General features: G+C 60.7%; 2 protein-coding genes across 2 annotated transcripts in view; one reads left to right on the top strand and one right to left on the bottom strand.

The window, feature by feature from the left end:
- Sorcs2 (sortilin related VPS10 domain containing receptor 2) overlaps positions 1-22,110 on the top strand; it is a 291,097-nt gene that overhangs the window by 148,951 nt on the left and 120,036 nt on the right. The window lies entirely within an intron of this gene.
- On the bottom strand, positions 8,173-9,798 carry Psapl1 (prosaposin like 1). The gene has a single exon (XM_076865091.2). The coding sequence runs from the start codon at positions 9,739-9,741 to the stop codon at positions 8,173-8,175; it is 1,569 nt and encodes a 522-aa protein (XP_076721206.2). The 5' UTR covers positions 9,742-9,798.

The raw sequence follows: 22,110 nt of genomic DNA, 5'->3' as shown, positions 1-22,110 counted from the left end.
CTTTCCCTCCTGTTCTCTGAGTGCTTAGCGCACTCCAGGGGCACCCAGGCTCTGGAGTGTTGAATGACCTATGTGGCCTCTGCCTTGGTGACTGACACACTGGCAGGGAGGCAGGCAAGTGGCCAGGGAAGCCCTGGAGCAGCAGGCTTCCCTCATGGAGGGTGTGCCATGGGGGGCAGCAGGGCGGGCCCAGGGTGAGCCCAGGGTGAGCCTGGCGAAGCTGGCAGAAGTGGATCCTACCAAGACTGCAGGATGAACTCAAGGTAGCCAGCAGGTGGAGCGCACAGCAGTTAAAAAACCTGAGGCAGTTGGGATACTGAGTGGAGGTGGGGCATGGTGGAGGCAGAACTGCGTTGGTCCCAGAGCTCTTGGTCCCCACGTCATGGAGAACCTTATAAAAATGGCATTGTGTCTTACAAAGCCTAGCTTAGAAATCAGGGAGCTGGAAGTGGTGCCCTCTGTGGGAGAAATCGAACAAGGAGCAGCCATGGGGATGTATCAGCTGGCTTCTGTTGCATAAAAAGCGACTCCCAAACTGGTGGCTGAAGACAATAACCATTCAGTTAGCTCATGGTTCTGAAGATGGACAGTATGGGTTGGGCTCAGCTGGGTGGCTCTTCTGTTCTTATGGGCTCAGTCACATGTCTGGCCAGCAGTCATTATCTCTCTGCTTCTAGGCTTGGTTGGCGGCTGCTTGAGGGAGAAGGGTTAACTGGCAATGCGTCTGTTAGCCTGCGTTTATGCACATGGCACCTGGGCAGAGACTCCAGAAGCACAGAGTGCACAGGCCTCAGGGCCCAGGCTCAGGACTCACTTAACATCACTGCTGAACGTTTCATGGACCACAGCAAGGCCCAGAGCAGCCTGCTGTTCCACTTATGAGTGACCTTGGGCAATTGGCCTTCATGGGAGGATCTCTGCCTAGGATGTAGGTACGAGGAAGGGACTGTTTCTGCCCACTGGGGCGTGGTCTGGAGCAGGGAAGGTCTGGGGAGGTGTGACACTGTCTCACAGCTTCCAAGCAATGTCCGGGGGGTCAGGAGGCAGGCAGTGCTGTGGGGTCCAGAGGGCAGAGTGAGGATCTGGGACTCTGTCCAGGGAAGGTCTTTCTACCAAGAGGAGGTCCCTCGTGGGCCTGGCTGGCCATGGACACTGGAGCTGCCAGCAGCCTTGTTGGAAAGAGGGTCAGGGATCCAGGTGCTAGGGACTGGGTGGCCTCTGAGACCATGCAGAGGACCCTGTATCGAATCTGGCCCATGCCTTGGGTGCCCTTGCCTGACTCCTGGGGTTTCTCTTTACAGAGAGCTCTCCTGGCCTCTGGCTCCCTGGTTGAGGCAGATTTGCAAGCTTTTGCAGTGAGAGCCCCTGCTCAGGAGTGTGTGGATCTCTTTCTGAGGAAGCTGGTTGAGCTTTTCTCCAGTCATTGGCTTTCTGAGTCCACCTTCTTCTGAGTGTCCCCTGAATTTCACATTGGCAAGTCCTTCTCAGGCGAGCAGCCCTCTCTGCATTGGTCCAGGGACATGCTGGGTTCCTGGGAAACATGGATGGAAGTGAGATCCTGACGTGGCAGGCTCAGCTAGTCAGGGTGTGCCATCTGCTGTAACAAACAGCCCCAGTGATCTGGAGGCTACATAGGCTACACAGGCTCAGCATGTGGTGAGGCCTGGTGCTGCCCCATCCAGAGCCCCAGCACAGAGGCCAGCGTGTGGTGAGACAGTGAGCTGCCAGCTCAGGCCTCTGTGCTTCTTGTGAACCCTGTAAACATCCTGGGGACCCCGCCCTCCTGGCCTCAACACCCGGGACTTTGGAAGACGAGTTGAACCCAGAGCAGATGGAGTCCAGCCTCGTCTGTGCCACCTTGGAGACTCTCCCTCCTCCAGCCTCACAGTTTGGGGAAGAGTGCACCAGAGGGCATGATCCCTCACCCCTGCCTGGCCACTGTGGGACTGCTCCGACCTGCGGAAGCTGACTCTAGTTGACCTCCTTCCCCGCTGCTGTCCCTGTCCTCTCGCCTCATTGTGAGGCCCAGTGTCCCCCCATGCCTCCCTGTAGACCTGCAGCTGGGCCTTCCTTCCCACCCCAGCCTTCCTCCAAAGGTGGACTGTCATGGGCCAGGCATGGCTGCCAATGGAGGGGAACCTGTGGACCAGCTGGCCTGCTTGGGCTGGGTCTATACCATGCTCAAGGCCACTGGCCATGCAGGATAGAGCTGAGAGAGGAGAGCTGGGTGAGCTCGGGGTCCCTGTCCTCTGGTCCACTTGCATGTTTGTCCTGGGCAAGGTCATCCTGCCATTTCTCAGACCCAATCCTTCCCCCATCTCAGCCATCGACAAGCCCTGGTGGTTCTTCTCCTGGACATTCGGAACCGGTACCCTTGTCTCTGTCTCCTGGCACCTGCCTGCCCAGCTCCAGCACCTCCTACCTGACACCTGCACATGGTCTCCCCAAGGGGCCACCCAGCCTTTCAAGTGAGCTTTCAGAGAGGGGGGTCCAGTGCTGACCAGCTCCTAACTAACTCATGACTTCCTCCACATTGGGGTCCCGGGGCCCCCTCGATGCACCCCAAGGTATCCCCACCCACTACCCTGCTGGTTCTCCATGGCCTAGTTCTCACTCCAGCCCCCAGCCTCTTTGGCACCCCACCTCCCAGCCGTCACCCCACCCCCCAGCCGTCACCCCACCCAGCCTCTCCGGGGATGTTGGCCCTGCCTCGCCAGGTTCTAGCTGAACGTCACCCCCCGGGCCACCTCCCTATCTACCCTGTATAGGATGCCATTCCACACGTGCTTTTCTCTTTAAATGCATTTCCCATGGTATTATTTTAATGAAGTTCTCCTTTTCAAACATCGTCCTCTGTATTGTGTCCTTACATGTGGCTTGTCAGCCCTGCCCCATTAGGTGGCAGGCTTCAACGTCCTTATCTGTTGACGCAGCTCCCAGTGCCCAGCTCAGCACTGGTACGTGGTAGGCCCTCCCCTGGAGTGGAGGGCAGAGGTGGACGCTTTCTGGGGCCTGTCTGAGATGCTGGCCTGTGGATGTTCTGTTGCTGGAGGCCCCGTCTCCCCTGGCACCAGTCAGTCCTAGGGAGGCCAGGCTGCCGCTGGCGCTCTCTGGGTGCCCGTCTCTCCTGGGCTTCAGGCAGATGTGTGCTGGTGAAGACCTCACAGCCATGTTCGGTGGTGTTCCAATTCCCATGGTGAAAATTCCCTCACCATGGCCAGTTTCAAGCTACTGTCCCTGGATGCACTGATCCTGAGGTTCTGTGGCCTCCTGGCACTCTGTGGTTCTGGGGACAGAGGTCGGGGGAGCAGGGGAACTGCCTCTGGCCCTGAAGGGCAGGTGGGGTGCGGCCAGCTTTTGCTGGAGCTCTGGGCCCCTGGCCTGCCACCCTGGCCCCCATACTTTCCCTGGCTCTGTGTGGGGAGCAGGCTCGGGAGCACAGGCCCCGCCTGGCCCTGGGGCTGCGCCACATTAGCTGCTCATTTCTAAGGAGTTTCTAGGCTCCCTCTGGCCTCTGCTCCTCTGCCGCAGACAGCCCTTGGTGTAGGTGTCTGTGGGCGGGGGGCCTGGGAGCTCCGTCTGAGCTGGGGTCAGCTGTGCAGCCCAGCTGACCCAGTCCTCTGCTCTGGGAGAGGAGACCACGGCTGGAGTGGTCTAGCCGTCTGCCCACAGTCACCTTGCGCACTGGTTGCAGCCCCTCCTGCTGGTCCCACCTCCTGGTGCGCGGTACCCACCTCTGCCAGGTGGCAGGGCGCTCCAGCAGCTCCTCTACCCAGAGCCCCTGTGCGGGTGAGGCTCCTCTCAGGAGGGTCTTGGCAGAGGACCCAATGGCTTGGTTGTCCCCGCCCGCCCTGGGCATTCTGCATGCCTGAGCCCCACACATCTGCCCACCAGCTGTCACAAAGACAGGCTCCCACCAGCCACAGAGAGTGTGGGGACCCCGGCCCCACGGCCTCTGTGGTGCTCTGTGCTCCCCACCTCTGCTCCCGGTGCTGGTGTGGGTGCTGCTCTGGGTGGGGAGCTGGCTCTGGCCTCCCACGGCCTGGCGCCACCCGCAGGCCCAGCTCAGGGACCTGGGTGTGCCTCTTCCAGGGGTGCTGGTGCCCAGGCCGCGGGCCTCCCTAGGGCTGGCCTCATTCCTTCACGTTCCTGAGTGTGACATTTGGGACAGTGCTGTTGTTCAGGAGCTCTGGAGTTTCAGTTGAGTTGTGTGTCCCAGAACCCTGTCCCCTGATTGCCATGGGGTGACTCTGGAGTCCCCCAGGATGGCCTGACTTCCTGTCTCCATGGGCTTCCCTCTTGAGACCCCAGATGAAGGGTTGTGTGGGGTCCACCATGGAAGAGCCTGTCTCCCTGCTGTTTGTGGGGTCTGGCCCCTCGTGTCCTTGGGAACATCAGCTCGGGGGGTGGGAGTGGGGGCTTCCCCTCTAGTTTGCAATGTCGCCCAGTGGGAGTCATTTCCAGTTCTAGTGGCGCCCCTCCCACCCCAGGTTGGGAATCAGCTCCACAGTGACTCCGGTCCCTTCCCTGGGTGGGTCGTGGCTTCAGGAAGAAGCATCAAGGCTTCGGGACGGCCACGTCCTTGTCAGGAGGCCAGGCCATGGCCGTCCTCTCACAACACGGCTCTCTGTGGCTCAAGGGGGCCCCAGCCTGGTCTTCAGACAGGTTTGGCCTGGCCAGCAGAGGACTCAAGATAACTCACGAGACCGTCAGTGTTTAGGAATCGCGAAGACTCGCGCGTGGCAGCTCCTGGGGTTCTGACCTTGCTGGAGAAATTGGGAGGGACAGCATGGCCGGCATTCTTGCAGGCCACGGGGCTGGGGCTGGGACCCACAGGAGGGGCCCGGTTCTGGCATTGTGCAAGTTCTGGGCCTGTCTGGTCCAGTCTAATCTGGGAGGGAAACAGGTCCCTCAGGATCGTGGGCCAGTCCTGGGGGGGCCCCAGGGCCAGGCGTCCATGAGGCATGCAGGCTCCCTCCCCAAGGGCCTCAGGAGGGACAGAATGTGGTGCTGAGGTTTCAGCCACCAGGGCTTGTCATTTGCCTAGTTCCCCCCAAGATCAGAGAAGAGCAGATTCCTTCTCCCCATCTCAAGCAGTGGGGAAGAGGAGAGGCCCCCCGAGACACCAGGAGCCGCCTACCCCTCCAGTTGTGGCCCAAACGGACGCCCCTTCAGCCTCAGGGTGCAGATGGACTCCCAGGACAGCTGTGCGTGGGCTGTCCAGGGCAGCCTGGGTCCTGGGGTCCAGGAGCGCAGTCCTCAAGGCTGGATTTCCTGTGTCCTGCAGGTGTGGAGGCCCTCTGAACCCAGAGAGACGGAGACTGGACACTCAAGCCAGGGGTCTGGTCTCCTGGCCCCCACCCCACTCTGGGCTTCATTAGGAGTGGGGTGAGGCAGTCAGGACAAGAGGGGACCATGTGGGGAGGGCGAGGAGCTGGAGGTGTGCCCGTGATCCAGCAACCCCACAGGAGCCGCCTTTGACCGCCGACCACCATGGGGGTGGGATGGACGGGCTGGGTCCCTGCTGGAGAGGGGCAGGACCCTCGCGCTGAGGTCTGCTTTGGGGTCCCTGGCACACCCGTCCTGCTGCAGATTGAGGAGCATGCCCTTGGTTTGCACAGCGTCCCTGGGAAGGTCACTGGAGCCAGGTGGGACTGAGTTGTTTTGTCTATGGGGGTCTTCATACCTGGAGGCCCCCCCAGAGCAGCTCCCCACAGCACACAGCCCTGGGTGGCGCCTGGCGCTGCCGTCTGTGCCCTTCAGGACAGACCAGGGGGAGGTTTTGTCTGAAACATTCTGAAGTGGCAGGGCTCGGTACTTCTCCTTGTCCTGGTCCCTGTTCTGAGCCAGCTCTGCTCTAGGTGACGGGAATATGGCAGGGACCTTGGAGCAATCCCTCCCTTCCTGCAGGACAAGCTTGGGGGGAGGGTTGGGGGCACATTAACAGTGTCCTAGGTGTTAAGGGCTGGAGAGGAAGGCAGGGGCATCCAGAGTGCCTCCCGAGGGGCCAGCTGAGGAGGCTCTGCAGGGGATGGGGCAGCAGAGGGACCTGGAGCAAGGCCCAGGGGGTCCCCGGCAGGCAGTGCAGCCAGAGGTGGGGGCCTTGGCTTTGAGCTGAGTGAGGTCACAGGGACTGAGCAAATGCCACCCTGGATCTCCTTGGCTTTGGTGTGGGACAAATGAAGGTAGGAGAGTAAGGACATTAAGTGAGGCCCCTGTGCCTGGAATGGGACCTGTGCGGTGCTCAGGACCCAGTCCCGGCCAGCCCTGGGTGGGTGTGGCCCTGTAGAATTGTTGCCAACTGGGCACCATGACACGCTCATTGTGGACAAGGGACCTGTGGGGACACACTTGGTCAGCAGGCACCCAGGCCCAGGGGGAAGGCCAGGGGAAAGGGCAGGAGAGACCCTGCCCTGACTGCCCACCGTCTAGATGGTCACCCAGGATGTGGTTTTTCCCTGTGCCTGCCTCTGGCTGTCCCGTGTGGCTGGCAATGTCTCTGGGGAAGCATCAGGTCAGGAAGCTGAGACATATCACCACGAATGTCAGCCAGGGTCCCAGGCTAGAATAGAGGCACAGGCTTGGCCTGTCCCAGAGGGGCAGGTCTGGTGGGGACACATGCCAGCAGAGAGCCTGGGGAGGTGGTGGGCTGCGGGACGGGGACAGTATGTCGGTGACGTCAGGTGCCTGTGTTTTCAGCTCTGACACAGGCCGCTTCCCAAGTGTGATCACCTTCCAGGGCCACCTGGTGTGCCCAGGCTCGCCCAGCCAACAGCGGCCAGGGTGGAGGAGCCCAGAAATTCTGGCCAGCCGTGCCTATGTCCCTGGAGCCATGGCCTGGGCCAGGGATGGTCGCCTAACCTTGGGGGAGGCCTCCCAGGAGGGTCCACCGCTCATGCTGGGCCAGCACTCTGGTTGGAGCAAGTTCATCTGAGTGGCCTCCCTGACCCAGGCTGCATGGGGAGTGACCACTTCTACTCCTGTGTGGGCCCGATGTTTGAACACCTACTGCACATGGCCCTGCATGGGGCTGGAGGACAGCGCAGGTGTCAGGCCCCGTTCTCCCTCACCGGGGGAGGGGACGGCAGTGGGGCCTGAGCAGGCTGAGCCTGGGGGAGGGACACTCCTGCTGGAGGGACACTGAAGAAGCTGAGGAGGAGGGGCCTTGCAGCCCAGGGGCCACGCCTCTCACGGGGGCTGAAGCAGCAGACCCGGGAGAGCATCTGCCCGCTGGGCCAGGCCCTGCGTCCCGCCCGGCACCACCAACAAGACCAAGTCCGCAGACGGCGTTTGGAGAATGCTCCCAGTTTATACAGCATCTGCACAGCCACTTCCCCAGGCTCCCACTGGCCCCTGACAGGGTTAGCTGGTCCCCGCAGACCTGGGGGGCCGGCCTCTGGGAAGGGGCTTGAGGACATCTCCTGGAATTGTCTCAGTGTCCTGTGAGGCGGGTGTGGCCACCCAATCTACAGATCTGAAGACTGAGGCTCCGGAGGGCGACCTCCAACAGCTACCCCGAACCCACGGGGGCTTCCTGGGCTCTACCCAGCATGCATTGCTCTCCCGATTTTGAGCACACCCCAAGATTTCTGCCCAGCCCCAGGGAGGCTGAGCTCTGAGTGAGAAGACAGGGTCCCGAGGTGGGTGGAGACATTGGAAGGATGGCTCTGGGTCCAGGCACCCCCCAGGGAGTGCAGAGATGCTGGCACCTCACAGGTCCCTGGGGAATCACCCCAGTGACCTCAGGTTGAGCTGTGGCTGGGCGAGCCACGTAGCCTGGCTGAGACCCAGTCCCACACTGAACTCTGCACGGGAGGCCCAGTCTGACTAGCCAGCCCACCACCTTCCCACCACCTCCGCCGTGGCTCCTGGGGCCCGAGGGTTCCACAACCCCTGCTGCGCTTCTCGGCTTGGCGCCCAAGGGCAGCCTTGGCTGGGTGGTGCACTTTGTCCTGTGCATTGAGTCACATGGCAGAGACCTTCAGGCAGCTCCTCGGGGTCACCAATATCTGGCTTCGTCTTTCAGCCTGTCCCTCCCAGCCCCCTCCTCAGAGCCTCAGGTTTTCATCTGTGAAATGGAGATGGGGACAGCACCCACCTCCTGGGGTCCCTGTGGGATGCAGAAGCCTCCAGGGCCAGCAGTCACAGGCTTTTGGGCTCTGGCAGCCACGGTCACGGGTGCTCCCTGCTGTGGAAGGACGTTTCTTTCCACACGAGGCGCTGGCAATGGCTTACAGCGTTGCACAGCTCGGCGGCCTCCGGGCTGCTGCACCAGAAGCTGGGGCCCAGGACGCACTGGTCGGTGCCCAGCAGTGGGACCCTGGAGGCGTGGCAGGCCCCCATCTTCCTGCACACAGCCTCGGGGTCCATCATCTCCTTGAGGCTCTGGATCAGCACTGGCTCGTACTCGGTGACGAAGCGGCTGCACTGCACCATGTAGGGCAGGGGCAGGATGTGGCAGCCGCCCTTGAAGGCTTTCAGGATGTCCCGCTTGGTGCTCTTGAGCTCCAGGTTTTGGGAAGACACACCCAGCAGCCTTTTGCACCCATTGCAGAAGCTGCCCTGACCATCCTCGTTCAGCAGCAGGGACGGCTCCTTAGCATGGGTCCCCGAGATGGCCCTGGCCTGCCTGCGGCTGCTACAGAGCCAGATGGCCTTACACACTCTTTCTGGGGTGACTCTGCTCACCATCTGCACCAAGGAGGGGCTGTAGGTGTCCACCAAGGTGATGCACTCCTGGAGGATGGAGGCAGGCATTAGGGAGCACACTCGCTCCAGGGCCTGGCTGATCATGGCCTCGGTGCTGTTGGTCACCAGCCACTGGTCCAGCTTCTGGATCACATCCAGGCACAACTCACAGGTCAGGCCTGACTTCATCTGGACCTCGCTCCTCCTCGGCAGCCCCAGTTCCAGGGAGGGGACCCCGTCCACAGCAGCTACTTGAGCCAGCTGGCGGGCAGGCTCCTCACAGAAGCCACCCTTCCTGCAGACCCCTTGTGGTGGGAGAAGTCTCAGAGTCTGCTCTGCAGGGACAAAGAGCTGGTAGATGTAGCTCTTGCAGAGGAGGGCCAGGCCCGGCTCCAGGGAGTCACACTGAGCCTGGACGTTCATCCCTGCCAAGGTCAAGTTGGACCTCTGAGCATCCTGGAGCTGGGAGACCAGCCGGACACACTCTTGGCACACAGCACCCCCAGGTTTCTGTGGAGGGTGGAAGCTGAGGGCCCCATTGGCCATGAATGGGGCCACTGCCTGGGAGGTGTCCTCCTGGGAGAGTGGTCCCCCTGGTCCCTCAGGGGCATCCAGGCGCCTCTGCAGCGGCTCACAGAGGGTGAGCGCAGTACACACCTGGGCTGCAGAGCTGCCCGGGTCTCTGCTGATCATGCTCAGGATGACCGTGCTGTGGGCGTCCACCATCCCTTTGCATGAGGCTGAGGACTCCTGGCTGGGAAGCCACTCACAGGTCTTCATCATTGAGGCCAGGATGTCGGACTCAGTGGCGTCGGGGTTCAGCCCGTTGCCAGCAGCAGCCACCACTTCCTGGCACACATCACAGGGCAGGGACTTGGTGGTGGGCTTGCTCCAGACAGCTGTTTGGCAGTGCCCCAGAGCCCCGCACCTGGCAGCTTCCTGCAGGTCACGACACCACACTTCGGGTCCCTTGGCACAGTCCCGGGGGCCTGAGATGGGGCCAGCCATGGTGGGCCCCAGGAGGCTGGACAGGAGAAGCAGGGCACACAGCATGCTGCCCAGTGACTGGCGTTCCGGTGCTCCTGGCTGCCTGGCTGCTATAAACCCAGCTCTCCGGCCTGTCCCTGAGCAGGTGCAGGGGAGGTTTAGATGAGGCTGGGAGGTGGTTTAGATGTTCAGGGTTGGTCTGCTGGCCAACTGCTATAAACCCGCCTCCGGCCCCTCCTGTAGCCTGACTCACAGCCCCGCCCTGCCCCCCTGTCTGCTGGCCTCTGCCTCCTCCTCCCTGCAGGTGTTCAGAGCCCACTCCTGTTTAGTGAGGCCTGCCTCCAGGTGCCCTCCTGGCCCTGCCCTCTTCAGGCCTGGCAGCTTCTGGAACACCCTTCCCCGCCCCCTTCCTATCACATACCTTGTCCTGACTTGCTGGGTGGCCTGGGTCTCCTCCTGCAGGGAGACCAGGGGATCTCCTGCTCCCATTGGGGAGGTACGGAAAAGAATCTGTCCTGTTTCCAGAGGACAGGGAACGAGTCCCCCACCCCCATTGCTTTCTAACTGGGCTCTGGTCCGGACTGTAGGACACTTGGTCTGGGTTTTGTTTTTGGCACTGGGGATTGAACCCGGGGGGTTTACCACTGCATCCCCAGCCCTTTTTATTTTTATTTTTTTCTGGAGACAGAGCCTCCCTAAGTTGCTGAGGCTGACCTCAAACTTGCAAGCCTCCTGCCTCAGCTTCCTGAGATGCAGGGGTTACAGGGGTGCTCACCCCGGGAGGCTGGGAGGGGGTTTAGATGCTCAGGATTGGGCTCTGCAGCCTGCTGGCCTCACAGTGCCTGCGGGAAGCTCTAGCCTGTGCGATCCAGAGCCCAGCTTTTCTCTTCACTGTGGAAACTTCTGTGAAAGGCCACATGGGTGGCGCCTGGTGGACAGGCATACGCTTGCTGATAGCACACAAACACAAAAGGGCTTGTTTCCACCTGTGTCACTTGTTGTCCTTTTTCCTCCTTGGTTTTGAAATAGTTGTTAGGCAAGAGCATTGGCACCCACAAAAACACACAGGTGCAGAGGGCTGAGGCCCACAGCCAGGGGAGAGTTCCAGGGCAGCCTCCTGCTTGGCCCCGTTGCCAGGCCCCATGGCAGGGGCTACGCTGGGGCTCCCTGTGTGTCTTGTGGGCCTGCCCACGAGTGGGCACCTGCAACTCAGGTTCCAGGCCCTGGAAGCTGAGGCTGGTGGCCCAGGCGCCCCGGGCCTCTCCTGAGGAATGCGGCCCAGCCCTTGGTCGTCCTTCCAGGCTGCTGGGCTTGCCAGGGAATGGGATCCTACATGCTGAGCCCTTTAAATGATTTCCAGGGGCTCTGGTTCCTTGGGGCCAGGGGAGGGGACCACCCCAGGGAGGGGTGGGACGGGGTTCTCAGCTGCAGGGAGGGCGTGAGCTGGGGTGAGTGGCCTCAAGTTCCTGCACAGGGTGGAGCAGGACTGGGTGGCTCTGTGGAGGTCTGGCCTGCAGGCCTTGCGCTTCCACTCCCACGGCTCATTCCTTGCCTGCCGATGGCCACCCACAGCTGCCCAGGGCCAGGCACAAGGCGGAAGCAAGCAGAAGGTCCTGCCTGGGGTATGAAGGTATGGTGGCCTGGGAGCCCCCGACCTTCCATTCCCTCACCTTCCAGCCTCATGTCACTTCCTGAAGCATCTTCCATGTAGGCTGGCTTTCCAGAGGCCAGACTGTCCTCCTGTCCTGGTCTCTTGGGCCTGCTTACTAGGTGCTCCCTTTGTAAGGCCCGCCATGCTGTGTGGACACTCCTTCCTGGGTGGAATTCCCACTGGGTGTCACGGTTTATTTGCCTTTTCCTTTTGATGGGCAGGTGGATCGTTTCCAGCTAGCATGGACGCTGCTGCCCTGCGGTCTCTGAGCACGTCTTAGTGATGGGCCAGACTGGGCTCTGGGAGCAGAGGCGGGGGTCGGGTCTGCAGCTGTGGGTGGCATGCACCAGAAGGAGTCCAGGTGGTTGTGCCAGTTCCGGCCCCACAGTGTTGGAGGGCTTCTGATTGCCCTGCGTCTGTATGTTTTGGGGGTCGCGGTGTTGTCTGGACACCACAGTCAGCCCTCTGCGCCTGCAGCTGGGTGCCTGCAACTCCAGTCAGCCCGACACTCACTGCAGGGTTCACAGGCCCCGGAGGGGAGAGGCTCCGACCGAGAGCCCCCCCCCCCCCGTCCCGCTTCAGACCATGGCAGTCCCAGGGCGCCCTGTCTCTGGAGGGCAGCTTTAAGTGGAGGGTTCCAGGGCTCTCAGCCTGATAATTTGTTAGGAGGCAGCTCCTGGGACTGAGGAAGGCCCGTGGCTCCTGACAGGCAGCTGCTGAGGAAGGACACCGGAGCAGGGAGGGCAAGGCGGGGGCAGGCGAGGGCATCCTGCCGCCCGCACAGCCCCTCCATGGGTCCCGCTCCCAAAGTTCACTGGATCTGGTCGAGGATTGTAACAGAGTGGACCTCCAGCACCCCTGGAGGGCAGTGGACACTGGGAGTTCTGTCCCCCAGTCTTCTGGTGACCAACCCCATCCTGAGGCTATTAGGGCCCTGGGCCAAGTCAGCTGGTTAATAAACTCAGGCGTTTTGAGGACGGGGGCCTCCTGCCATGGGGAGACTCATGGCACTTGGGAACTCTGCACCAGGAACGGGGATGAACCAAGCGTGTCCCTGTACCGCGTTTCCTTTTGATGTAATTTTTAATTTAGAAGAAACAGTGGAGGAGCCAGTGTCCCTTCCCACACACATATCCTCACCCCAGGTACGTCATTGATCCTCCATAGACCACCCGCCCGCCTTTCTCCTCCCCATCCCTCCGCCCATCTGTCCCTCCATCCCTCTGTCTGTCCTCTCAGCCGCACACACACACACATTTGCAGGGGGGTAGGGTTTCCTAGCCTGCGGTGCAGGTGAAGGCCATGTCCTTTGTCCCCCTGCTTCCCCACACCTTGTCTTCCGTGATCACAGGGCGGGTGTAAAGTTGGGAGCTGTGTTGGCAGTCTGTTGACACACTTAGGCAGCCCAGCCCGGGCTCCCTGGGCGCCAGCACTATTGTGTGTGGCAGGTTATCTCCAGGGCAGTCCAGCCTGTCACAGGGTATGCTCTCTGCTCACGTCCCCTTGGTCACCTCCTCTGGGTGCCCCTTGCAGCCCTTCTTGGCCCCTTATAACTGGAGTATGGGCCAGCGACTGTCGGACGCCCCTTGGTTTGGGTCCATCGGCTGCTGGCCTGGGCCTCCACCTGGGCTGTGGGCTGCTGGTGGGTGGCCTGCCAGCTGCCGCAGGCCTTGTCAGTGTGTCCTGTGCCAGCCACACAATGCTGGTGTACCCAGGGTGGTCACTGCCGACCCCTTGGTTGGGATCTACTCCTTTCCTCCTCTGTAAAGCTACTATTTCCTCTTGTAATTAATAAGTCATATTAACAAAATTATTTTGAGACCATGTAGGTCTCCTATCCACTAATTCACTGCCCCATCTTCCTTCCGCGTTTATTAATTTGTATTTTCTTCTCCCTATTCTCTCCTCTTCCCTCCTTCTTTTCCCGTCTCTTGAAGACTTATGGATTTTTATTGTATTTTGATTATTCTGAAGTCTTGTGTATGTGATTTTAAGTTGCATTTAGTAGGTTCAAGTCCACTTGACTAGAAATGGCTTTTGTTCCTGAGTTGTTCCAGCTCCGACCCTGGGAGCCCTGTGGAGCCATCATGTCCCTTTGCCTTGGCCCTGGCATTCCCGGCCCTCCTAGACTGCCTGGGACGAGCGTTCGGGCCCCTCTTGGGCTTTCCTGGACCAGCCTGCTTGCCAAGAAAAGTGGTTTTAGAGACCAGGATCTGGACACCAGTGTGCTCACAGCTGAGGTGCTGCCAGTGCTTCCGGCACTCACCAGGCAGGGCAGGGTAAACAGTGACTGCTCACTCACAAGATCAAGAAGGAAGGCGGAAGGGGCCGTGTGTGTAGAAAAACAGAAACATACCACTGTAGATACAGAAACAAATAAGGTGCCCATCCACCCATCCGTCCACCCATCCACCCATCCACCCATCTATCCACCCATCCATCCATCCATCTACCCACCCACCCAACCACCTATCCCACCCACCTATCCATTCATCCACCCACCCACCTATCTGTCCACCCACCCACCCACAATCTATCTTCCTAAGATCATGAGCTCATACTGATATTTCTGCCACACACAGCACATTCCAGCTGTGTCCCTTTCGATATTTATACTTTTCCTACTCGTCACTGAGAAGATCCCATTATCTTTTTTTTTTTTTTTAGTTGTAGATGGACACGATACCTTTATTCTATTTTTTATGTGGTGCTGAGGACAAAACCCAGGGCCCCACGCGTGCAAGGCAAGTGCGCTACAACTGAGCCACAACCCCACCCCCATTATCTTTAATGCATTTACTCATTTGCTGAACCCAGAATGTATTTAAAAACGTTCAGAAATACTAACCTCTGGGGAAAGCTGAGCCTGCTCAGCAGAGCTCTGGGTCTGAGCGTCCGTCTTTGTACTGTGGTGGGATTGACACACAGAACACACGCATCTTAACAGGGCAGTTCAGTGAATTTTCACTGCACACACACTTGTGTAAGTCAAGTGTGCAGTGGTCCCTGGTGCCCGGCTGTGTGTCCGTGAGAGTGATGGCTTTCCTGGTTGTCCCCGTCATGGGTGAAGGTCCCCTGTCCTTGCACCTTGCCTTCATGGGATCTGCAGCATTTTCTCCTGTTCTGTTTCTCTCATGTGACACCCCAGTATGTGTCCACACTGTCTCTTGCAGCTGGGCAGAGCTGGCCCACTTTGCTGGCCTGCCCTGCTGTGTGGCCAGGTGACGGTCTGTTCACCCCCACTGGGTTGGCGCTGCTGGTTCCAGTCCTGGGTGTGCGGCTGGCCATGGGGTTTATGTGTGGGGAGCCTGTCCCCCCAAGGCCACACCTGCTGCTGTCACTCAGAGGTGCTGCTGGTGCCTGTCACTCCTCATGGCCCTGGTCTCAGTCCCAACCGCAGCTAACCAGAGCAGCGTTTGCTGAACTATTGTGGCTTCTTATAAATTCTGTTATTTCAAAAGTTTTCTGAATGTGATTTACTGTTTCTTCCCAAGGAAAGCCGAGCATGGCTGCGATGGGATCAAGGGAGGGTGTGTGCGGGCTGCTTTGTGGGTGGCCTGATCTGGAGGCAGGGGGTGGGGATGGGGAGCAGAAGAGGAAGCTCTGTCTCCACAGCCTGGTCCTGGAGAGCACAGAGGACGCTGTGGCTTGATCCAGGGAGAGCATCTTGAGACAGCCTAAGCCGGGGTCTGCTGCTGATAGAGAGGGAGACCCTCCCTTCCCTGCTGGCCGCACTGCCCAGCCCTCACCTGCCTGGCCTGCAGAAGGGCGAAGAGTAGCCCCTGTGGGCACAGAGCCACCAATTCACTGTCCCCCTCATGATGTAAGGGGAGGAAGGTGTCTCTGTCTCCTGTCCAGCCCTACCTAAAGGGACTGTTCAGTGTGTGTCCTGGAAGGTAGGATGCTAGCCTGCATTGCATGCGTCCTGCAGGGTGGTCTGCTTGTCCCCCAGCCCTGTGCCATGCCCACTGCTCCCAAGATGACGTCTCTCCTACCCTTTGCCCTTCCTGGGTCTTCCAGGGGACATGTCTGTCCCCTGCCTGGGATTCATCTTCACCACCTGGCCATCTGGGGACACCAGGGTGGGGTTCACTCAGCTGCCTGTTCCACATATTTCCCAGGACCCTGCTGTGAGCTGGGGGCAGCCAAGGTGGGACATGGGGGCTGGAGGCGAGCATGACAGAGGTGTGGCCCCCCTCCATGCAGGAGGCTGAGATTACGTATGGGGTGGGGGTGGGACCATGGTGACCCACTGCAGCCCACCAGGGAGGTGACGTGGCCGTCCAGGAGAAAGCGCCCAGCCAGGCTGGGGGGCAGAGGCCTTGGGGTAGTGCTGCCAGCCGAGTGGGAGCAGGAGGCGCAGGTGAGGCTGGGAGCCGTGTCAACTGCTCAGGCGGCTTCAGGGGGTCTGGGCTGCTTGAGCTGGGGACAGAGTCATGGAGGCCCGCGGCAAAGGGCCTGGGAGAGGGTTTGGGGGGAGCCCGAGCTGGTCAGGGCTCCTCCGGGACAGCACCCACCCACCAGAGCTGGGAGGAGGGAGGGGCTGAGGGGAGGCTGCAGGCCAGAGGCGGCAGCTGAGCAGGTCCTGCTGAGCTGGGGGGTGCTGAGGGCCACACCTGGTGGGCATCCTCCCCATGAGGGCCACGTGCTCAGCCCACCTGTGAGCCCCTCTCAGGTCGGTCTTGTCACCCTGAGCCCAGATCAGAGCTGGGCCTCACCGTCCACCAAGCCAGATCCCAGCCACCGTCCTCCCGCGGGGATTGGCGCATGGGGCCCTGCAGAGATCCCCTTGCTCTTGGGGAGGGAGGTGGCATGGCCAGAGGCCAAAGGCAGTGGGGGTCCGACCACTCATGGATGAGCACCGGGATGAGGAGGGGCCTCTCCGCTCTGGGGCCTCCTGCGTCTCCTACTCTGTGGCCCCCACCTGGGGTCACTCAGAGGCTGTGCCTGAGGCCTTCTCTCCAACAGGCCTCCGGGCTTCACAGGAGCAGCAGAGCAAGGAGGCCTGGCCTCCAGTCAGGCCCAGCGGTGGCCCCTCGCGGGAGCCCTGGGCCTGCCCAGTGAGTGCGACGAGATGGGGAATGTCCTCGACTGGGGAGCACAGCCTGCGCTCGCCACAGCGGAGAGAGACTCTCTCATGCTTCTGGGGTTTCAGCCCAAAATTGGTGTCAGCAGGCGGTGCTGTCCCTGCAGGCTCGGAGAGAACTCCCTGCCTCCCAGCTCCTGGTGTGGCCGCCTGTCCTTGGCAGGCCATGGCTCGCAGTGGCCATGCCTCGCAGTGGCCATGCCTCTGTCCTCAGTGCTCTCATCTCTCCCAGTCTCCCTGTTCCTTTCCTCCTTCTCATAGAGACACCAGCCACTGGCCCAGGGCAGCCCTGATGGGTGTCACCTCCTCTTACTAACGACTGCAGGGAAGGCCCTGTGTCCATGTAAGTTCACCTGCACATCCACAGAGCTCAGGGCCCAGCGTGTCTTTGGGGAGCAAAAGTTTCCCACGACTGGTGGAGTCTGTGCACTGGCGACCTTGACCTTCAACCTGTGCACTGTTAAGATCCAGCCTTGGTCCCCAGGAGCCCAGGTGGGAGACAGCTGAGCCTCAAGTCAGGGTCAGGTGGGGTGGGGTGGGGTGGGGGCCCTGAGACGTTGTCGGTGACGCCCCCTCTGTCCACAGCCAGCCCTGGGCAAGGGAAACCTGGGCTCCCAGAGTCCTGTGGCCTGAGAGCAGGGGCTTTGAAGTCCCACCCCGGGGCCTCAGTCCTACCACCTGCCAACCTCAGGGCACCATGATCTCCAGCCCCAGAGCCCCAACTCCAGGCTTGGAAACCTCGTCCTGACTGTGGGGCTGCAGAAGCCCGGTGTGGCGGGGTGCCGCAGGGACATAATGATGATGGCAGACCAGAGAGGCCAAGGAGCCTGGGAGTTGACACTCAGGACTTGGGCACTTGAGCCAGAGCCCTTCCGAGTGAGGTCTCAGCACCCTGGGGTGCTGCAGGGAAAGCACAGGTCCCCACTGGTGAGGCGTCTCCTGGTGCCAGCGCCCTGGGTGGCCCTGCTCCTTCCTGCTGGATGAGAGTCCTCCCAGCACATCCCAAGCTCCCACGCATGGGCAGGCACTTCCCAGAGGCCGCCTCCCTGGGGCTGGGTTTGGGCTGCAGGCCCAGTCTCAGCAGGATGGGCCCCACCGGGCTGCCCATCCTGAACACCTCGAGCAGCTGCAGAGCTCAGTGCAGGTGAGGTGCCTTGCCTCACCCCGGATGGAGGGAGCCGCTGGAGGCGTGGACGGAGTCCCCCTAGCCCTGGTGAAAAGGAGACCCTGGTAGCAACAGGCCGCATCTTGTTTGCTTTGCTTTGTCTGCGTGTGAGAATGCAACAGTCGTTTATTAAGCACCTATTGTGTCTGTGTGCTGACCTAGTTCTGGGGGCATTTGAGTGAACACAACAGACAGAAGCCCTGTGCTCCTGGAACTCACATTCTAAGGGCAAAGGCAGAGATTGAGCAACAGACGTAAGTGTGGTAAAGAGGAAGAAAGTGACGAGCGAGAGAAGTGCTACCTGTTGTGAGGGGTTGGAGAGCCAGGAGCAAGTGGTCAGGGGAGGCCTTGGTGACCACACAGAATTTGAGTGAGAGTGGAGAAAGCATGGGAGGAAGCCAGATGAGTGTCTGGATGTCCTCCAAGAAGAGAGGCCAGAATGTCCAAAGGTCCTGGGGCAGGTGAGCATAGGAAGGGCCAGGACACAGGTGGCTTGAGCAGACTGAGAGCAGGAGGAGCCACAGCGGCCAGGATTAGCAGGGCCACACGCTGGGCACTCTGGCCTGGCTCTGAGGGAACTAGGGTTTTGAGCACAGGAGGGCCTGACGGACCGTACTTCTAGGGGATCAGTCGGGGCCCAGGGTGGAGAGCGGAGAGCTGGGAGGACCTGTTGGGCGATGGTGTGATCCGTGAGAGGCCGTGGGGGCAGTGGTAGCTGTGGGCAGGTGGTGGCCTTGGGGTCCAGGCTGCAGTGAGAGGATTGGCTGGTGGTTTGTGTGGGACATGAGAGCTGGGGACACACCCGGCCTCTGGCCCATCTACCCTGAGATGGCGGAGGAGGGATGCAGGCAGACCTGTTGGGCGGTCATTGTGACACCAGGTGAGAGGCAGCGCCTGACCCAGGGTGGTGTGACAGGGAGCACAGAATGAGGCCATTGCGTGGGCTGTGAGAGGAGGAGACGGAAGCCTGGGATTTCAGCATGGGGGCCGCGTCCCTCTGCCAGAAGGAAGGCTGGGCTGGGAGGCAGGATCAGGCAGGACGGGCGGGCCAGAGCCTGTGGGACAGCCTCCTGGAGGGAGGCCCCAGGTGTGGCTGTCACTGCCCTGCTGGGTGTTATTTGAGTTTCCGAGGGGGACCTGGCAGGGAGGAGCCCTGGGGGGGGGCGTGAGGAGGAAGGGAGGCCTGGGGGGGTGGCTGCGGGAGGCCGCCTGCAGGGTTGGAGCAATCTGGCCTCTGAGAGGTGCTGGGCCCCTTGATGGTGGCAGTAGGTGCTGGGTGCAGCCTTGGACCCCAGCAGGGTCGGTGCCGTGGGAAGCCCTGAGCTGGACCCCCAGGCTGGCTGCAGAGCTGGGCCTGGAGACAGAGGAGGGGAGGCCAGAGAGGCCGGTCCCTAGGTGGACTGTTGATGGGACACTGTGGGCCTAGGTCAGTCTCGCACGCGTCCAGACCTGCTCCAGTCACTGCCGCCTCTCGAGGTGTTGAGGGCTGGAAATGTGAAGCAGGAGACCCCAGATGGGCCCAGAAATGACCAGCTGCTCTTCCTGGTTTGAGTTGCCGCCCCTGGGCTGCTCAGAAGCACCCCTCAGGGCCCCTGGGGCAGGGCAGGCAGGCCCCTTGCAGGAGCTGATCGGAGGAGCCCTGCCAGGAGCCCAGGCCTGGCTTTTTCTTTCCATTTTCTGGGCTTTCTCTTGCTCCTCCTCCCCTCCCCCTTCCCTTCCTTTTATTCTCTTTCACGAGAAGCCAGCCACAGACAGGGCTGGAGGCTGAGATGGAGGAGGAGGGCAGGTGGGAGGGGGCGCTTACCCCGACCCACCCTCAGTGCCCAAAGCTGCTGGTGAGTGGGGGACAGACACCTGTCCACCTTGTGGCCTGGGTTTTTCCCACTGCCCCATCCCTCCAGTGTCACATCGGAGTAGAGGGGGCTTGACCTCTGCAGGAGAGATGTCCTCCTCTCCTTTGGAGTGGCCTGCTGTCTCTTGGAGCTTCTGTAACTGTTCAATGACAGAAATGTCCATCTCTGTCCTGGAGGCTGGAAAAGTGAGATCCAGGTGTCCCAGGGCTGGACCCTCCTGGGGTGGAGGGGGGCCTGGCCGGGCCTCCTGCTGCCTGGTCCCTGGCTGGCTGAGGCCTTGCGCTCGGCCTCTCCCTCGTCTTCACGGGCTCCTGCCGTGGGTATTCATCCAGATCCCCCACTTAGGACCACTATGTTGGGTTAGGGCCACCTGCTGCAGTGGGACCTCGTCGTAACCAACGACATGCGCCATTCTCAGGCACTGGGGTGAGGACTACAGTACGTGGACTTGGGGGAGACCCAGCTCACCCCATGGCAGTCCTGAGGCTTTGTCAGTATTCAGGGAGCCAGAGGGGGACGGTTCCCCTCAGTTCAGCATGCTGGGGACCCTGCTCACGGTGGCTTTGGGTAGTCTGGGAGGGACGGAGCTGCCTCCTCTGTCCCAGCGTGGTGCTCGGCAGTCCTGTTGGGCTGACATCCGCCTCCCTGATGAGGGTGGGCTGCAGGTCCACTGGGAAATCACATGGCAGAGTTGGGGCAACCCCGGGAGGTGGCAACCAGGACCCCAAGACTGTTCCTTCCTGGAGAGGCTGTCCCACCTTTGGGACGTCAAGGCTACGGGGCTGGCACCACTTCCCTGTGGGGAAACTGATTAGCCTAGGACATAATGGCTACTCACAGGGGAATGCCTCCCTAACCCTCAGCTGGGCCGTCTCCGTGGGCTGGCCAGGCCTGGTCCTCCCTGGCATGTAGGAGCTCAGCAAAGCCAGCAGCCTTCGCTACTAAACGAGGGTCCTAAAAGGACCCTTAGCTCATAAGGGGTTGTGCATTCATCTGTGATAGCTCCCGGGGAAGGGTCACCAAGATGCAGAGTAAAGGGTGCTGGGGCCAGTGACTAGTGGCCAGGAACGGCCCCCTGGTGCCTGGCACTAGCACCTGCCTCTGCCTGCGAGCCTTGCTTATCTGCAGAGTGCCCAGGCGGTGCCTGAGGACAGTTCAAGATTAAGAACATTCAGAGAAGCCCTGGCCACCCAACAACCCCTTGAGGAGGCAATCCTTGCCCCCTTGTCACAGTGAGGGACACTGAGGCTCAAGGCAGGTCGGAGCCAGGATTTGGAACCAGGATGTGCACCCTGGGCCACAGCTGGTCCTTACCCACACCAAGCCACCCTCATTCCTGGCGGGCAGCATTTCAGCCATGACCCATCCTCACTGGTGGCAGGGCAGAGTGCCAGACTCTGCCCTGCCTGGAGGTCACTGACCTAATTTCTGAGCCAGTTCCTGGACCATCTGTTGGTCCCAGATGGAAAGATGCCCCAGTTCTGAGGCCAAGGATGGCTCAGAGGCTGTGCAGGGTGTGGTGGGGTGTCTGGACGCTGTCACTTGCTGGACGCACAAGGAGCAGAACCTGCTAGGAAAGTCAGGGGAGTTTCCCTCGCTCCGGTCCTGCGGGGGGCGGGGGTTCCTTTCTGTCCCGGAGACTAGGGTGGAAGTCCTTGAAACTGCTGAGCGGCCCAGACTGAGGCTTTGGGCTGGGAGCCCCTTTTCTTGGGCATCCAGAGGGGACAGCCCCCACACAGGACAGGCTCCTTAATGGTTGTATGTCCCCAGGCTCCAGCTCATGGGACTGACCTTGCAGTGGCCTGTCCCCCTTCTGTTGGTCACTGTTCCACCCTGAGTGCTGTGCTAACTGATCCCCTCTAGGTGAGAGTCCCCATTTTCCCGGGGGATAGGAGTCAATATTACTGCTGCTCCATTGCACAGAGGGAACCCAAGGCCCTCCACGTTCCTCCCGCTGACCCTGTGCATACACCGTCACCGTGGGTCCCATCACTTGTTTGATTTTTAAGCCCATTCTAGAAAGTGCTTTGTTTTCTCAGAGAGGTAGATACACAATTTGCAGAGAAGTCACGTCACATTTTGGGACCGTGTCTTTCACTTGGCCGTCCTGGTGCTGGGCACGCAGGCTCAGCGGCCAGCAGGGGTGGGCCCAGGACCCTGGTCTTGCCGTCCACGACTAGGGTTGCTGCTGAGCACTTGAACTGCAGTTACCAAGGGTTCTGACCCTGGCGGCAGCGCAGCTAGCCCCACGCACAGGCACATTAGCCAGAGGGTGACATTTGGATTCTGGAGGGAGGAGAAGCTGCGCCACAGCCAGGCGTCTCCTCCCGCCCCCGCCAGTGCTGACTTCCTCCTGTAGGCGCAGGCCTCCCTCCTGTCCCCCGGGTTTCCATGGCTTTCCACATCTGTCTGTGACAGGGACCCCGGATGCCACCTGTCCTGTGCATCCAGGGTGCAGGATGGTGCAGCGTCCGAGGTTGGCTCTCTGTGCTGCGGTGCTTACAAAACGTGTTCCTGTTGAATACTGGGTGAATAACCCAGTTTTTCTCTTTCCCTTCTGAGGGACGGTGTCCCCCCACCTTTGTACCATTACATCCTCCCCAGTGTCTGGGGACATGTGAGCTGGTGAGTGCACTGTCTTAGGTGTGGCACCCTGGAGGTGGAACTGGGGGTGGGGGGG

Source organism: Callospermophilus lateralis, chromosome 8, assembly GCF_048772815.1.
Source record: "Callospermophilus lateralis isolate mCalLat2 chromosome 8, mCalLat2.hap1, whole genome shotgun sequence".
Lineage (NCBI taxonomy): Eukaryota > Metazoa > Chordata > Mammalia > Rodentia > Sciuridae > Callospermophilus > Callospermophilus lateralis.
The sequence above is the reverse complement of the archived record's forward strand: the minus strand, read 5'-3'. Positions and strand labels throughout refer to the sequence as shown.

Excerpts from the sequence above, each read along its gene's own strand:
- Psapl1 (XM_076865091.2), bottom strand. The coding sequence starts at position 9,741 with ATGCTGTGTGCCCTGCTTCTCCTGTCCAGCCTCCTGGGGCCCACCATG.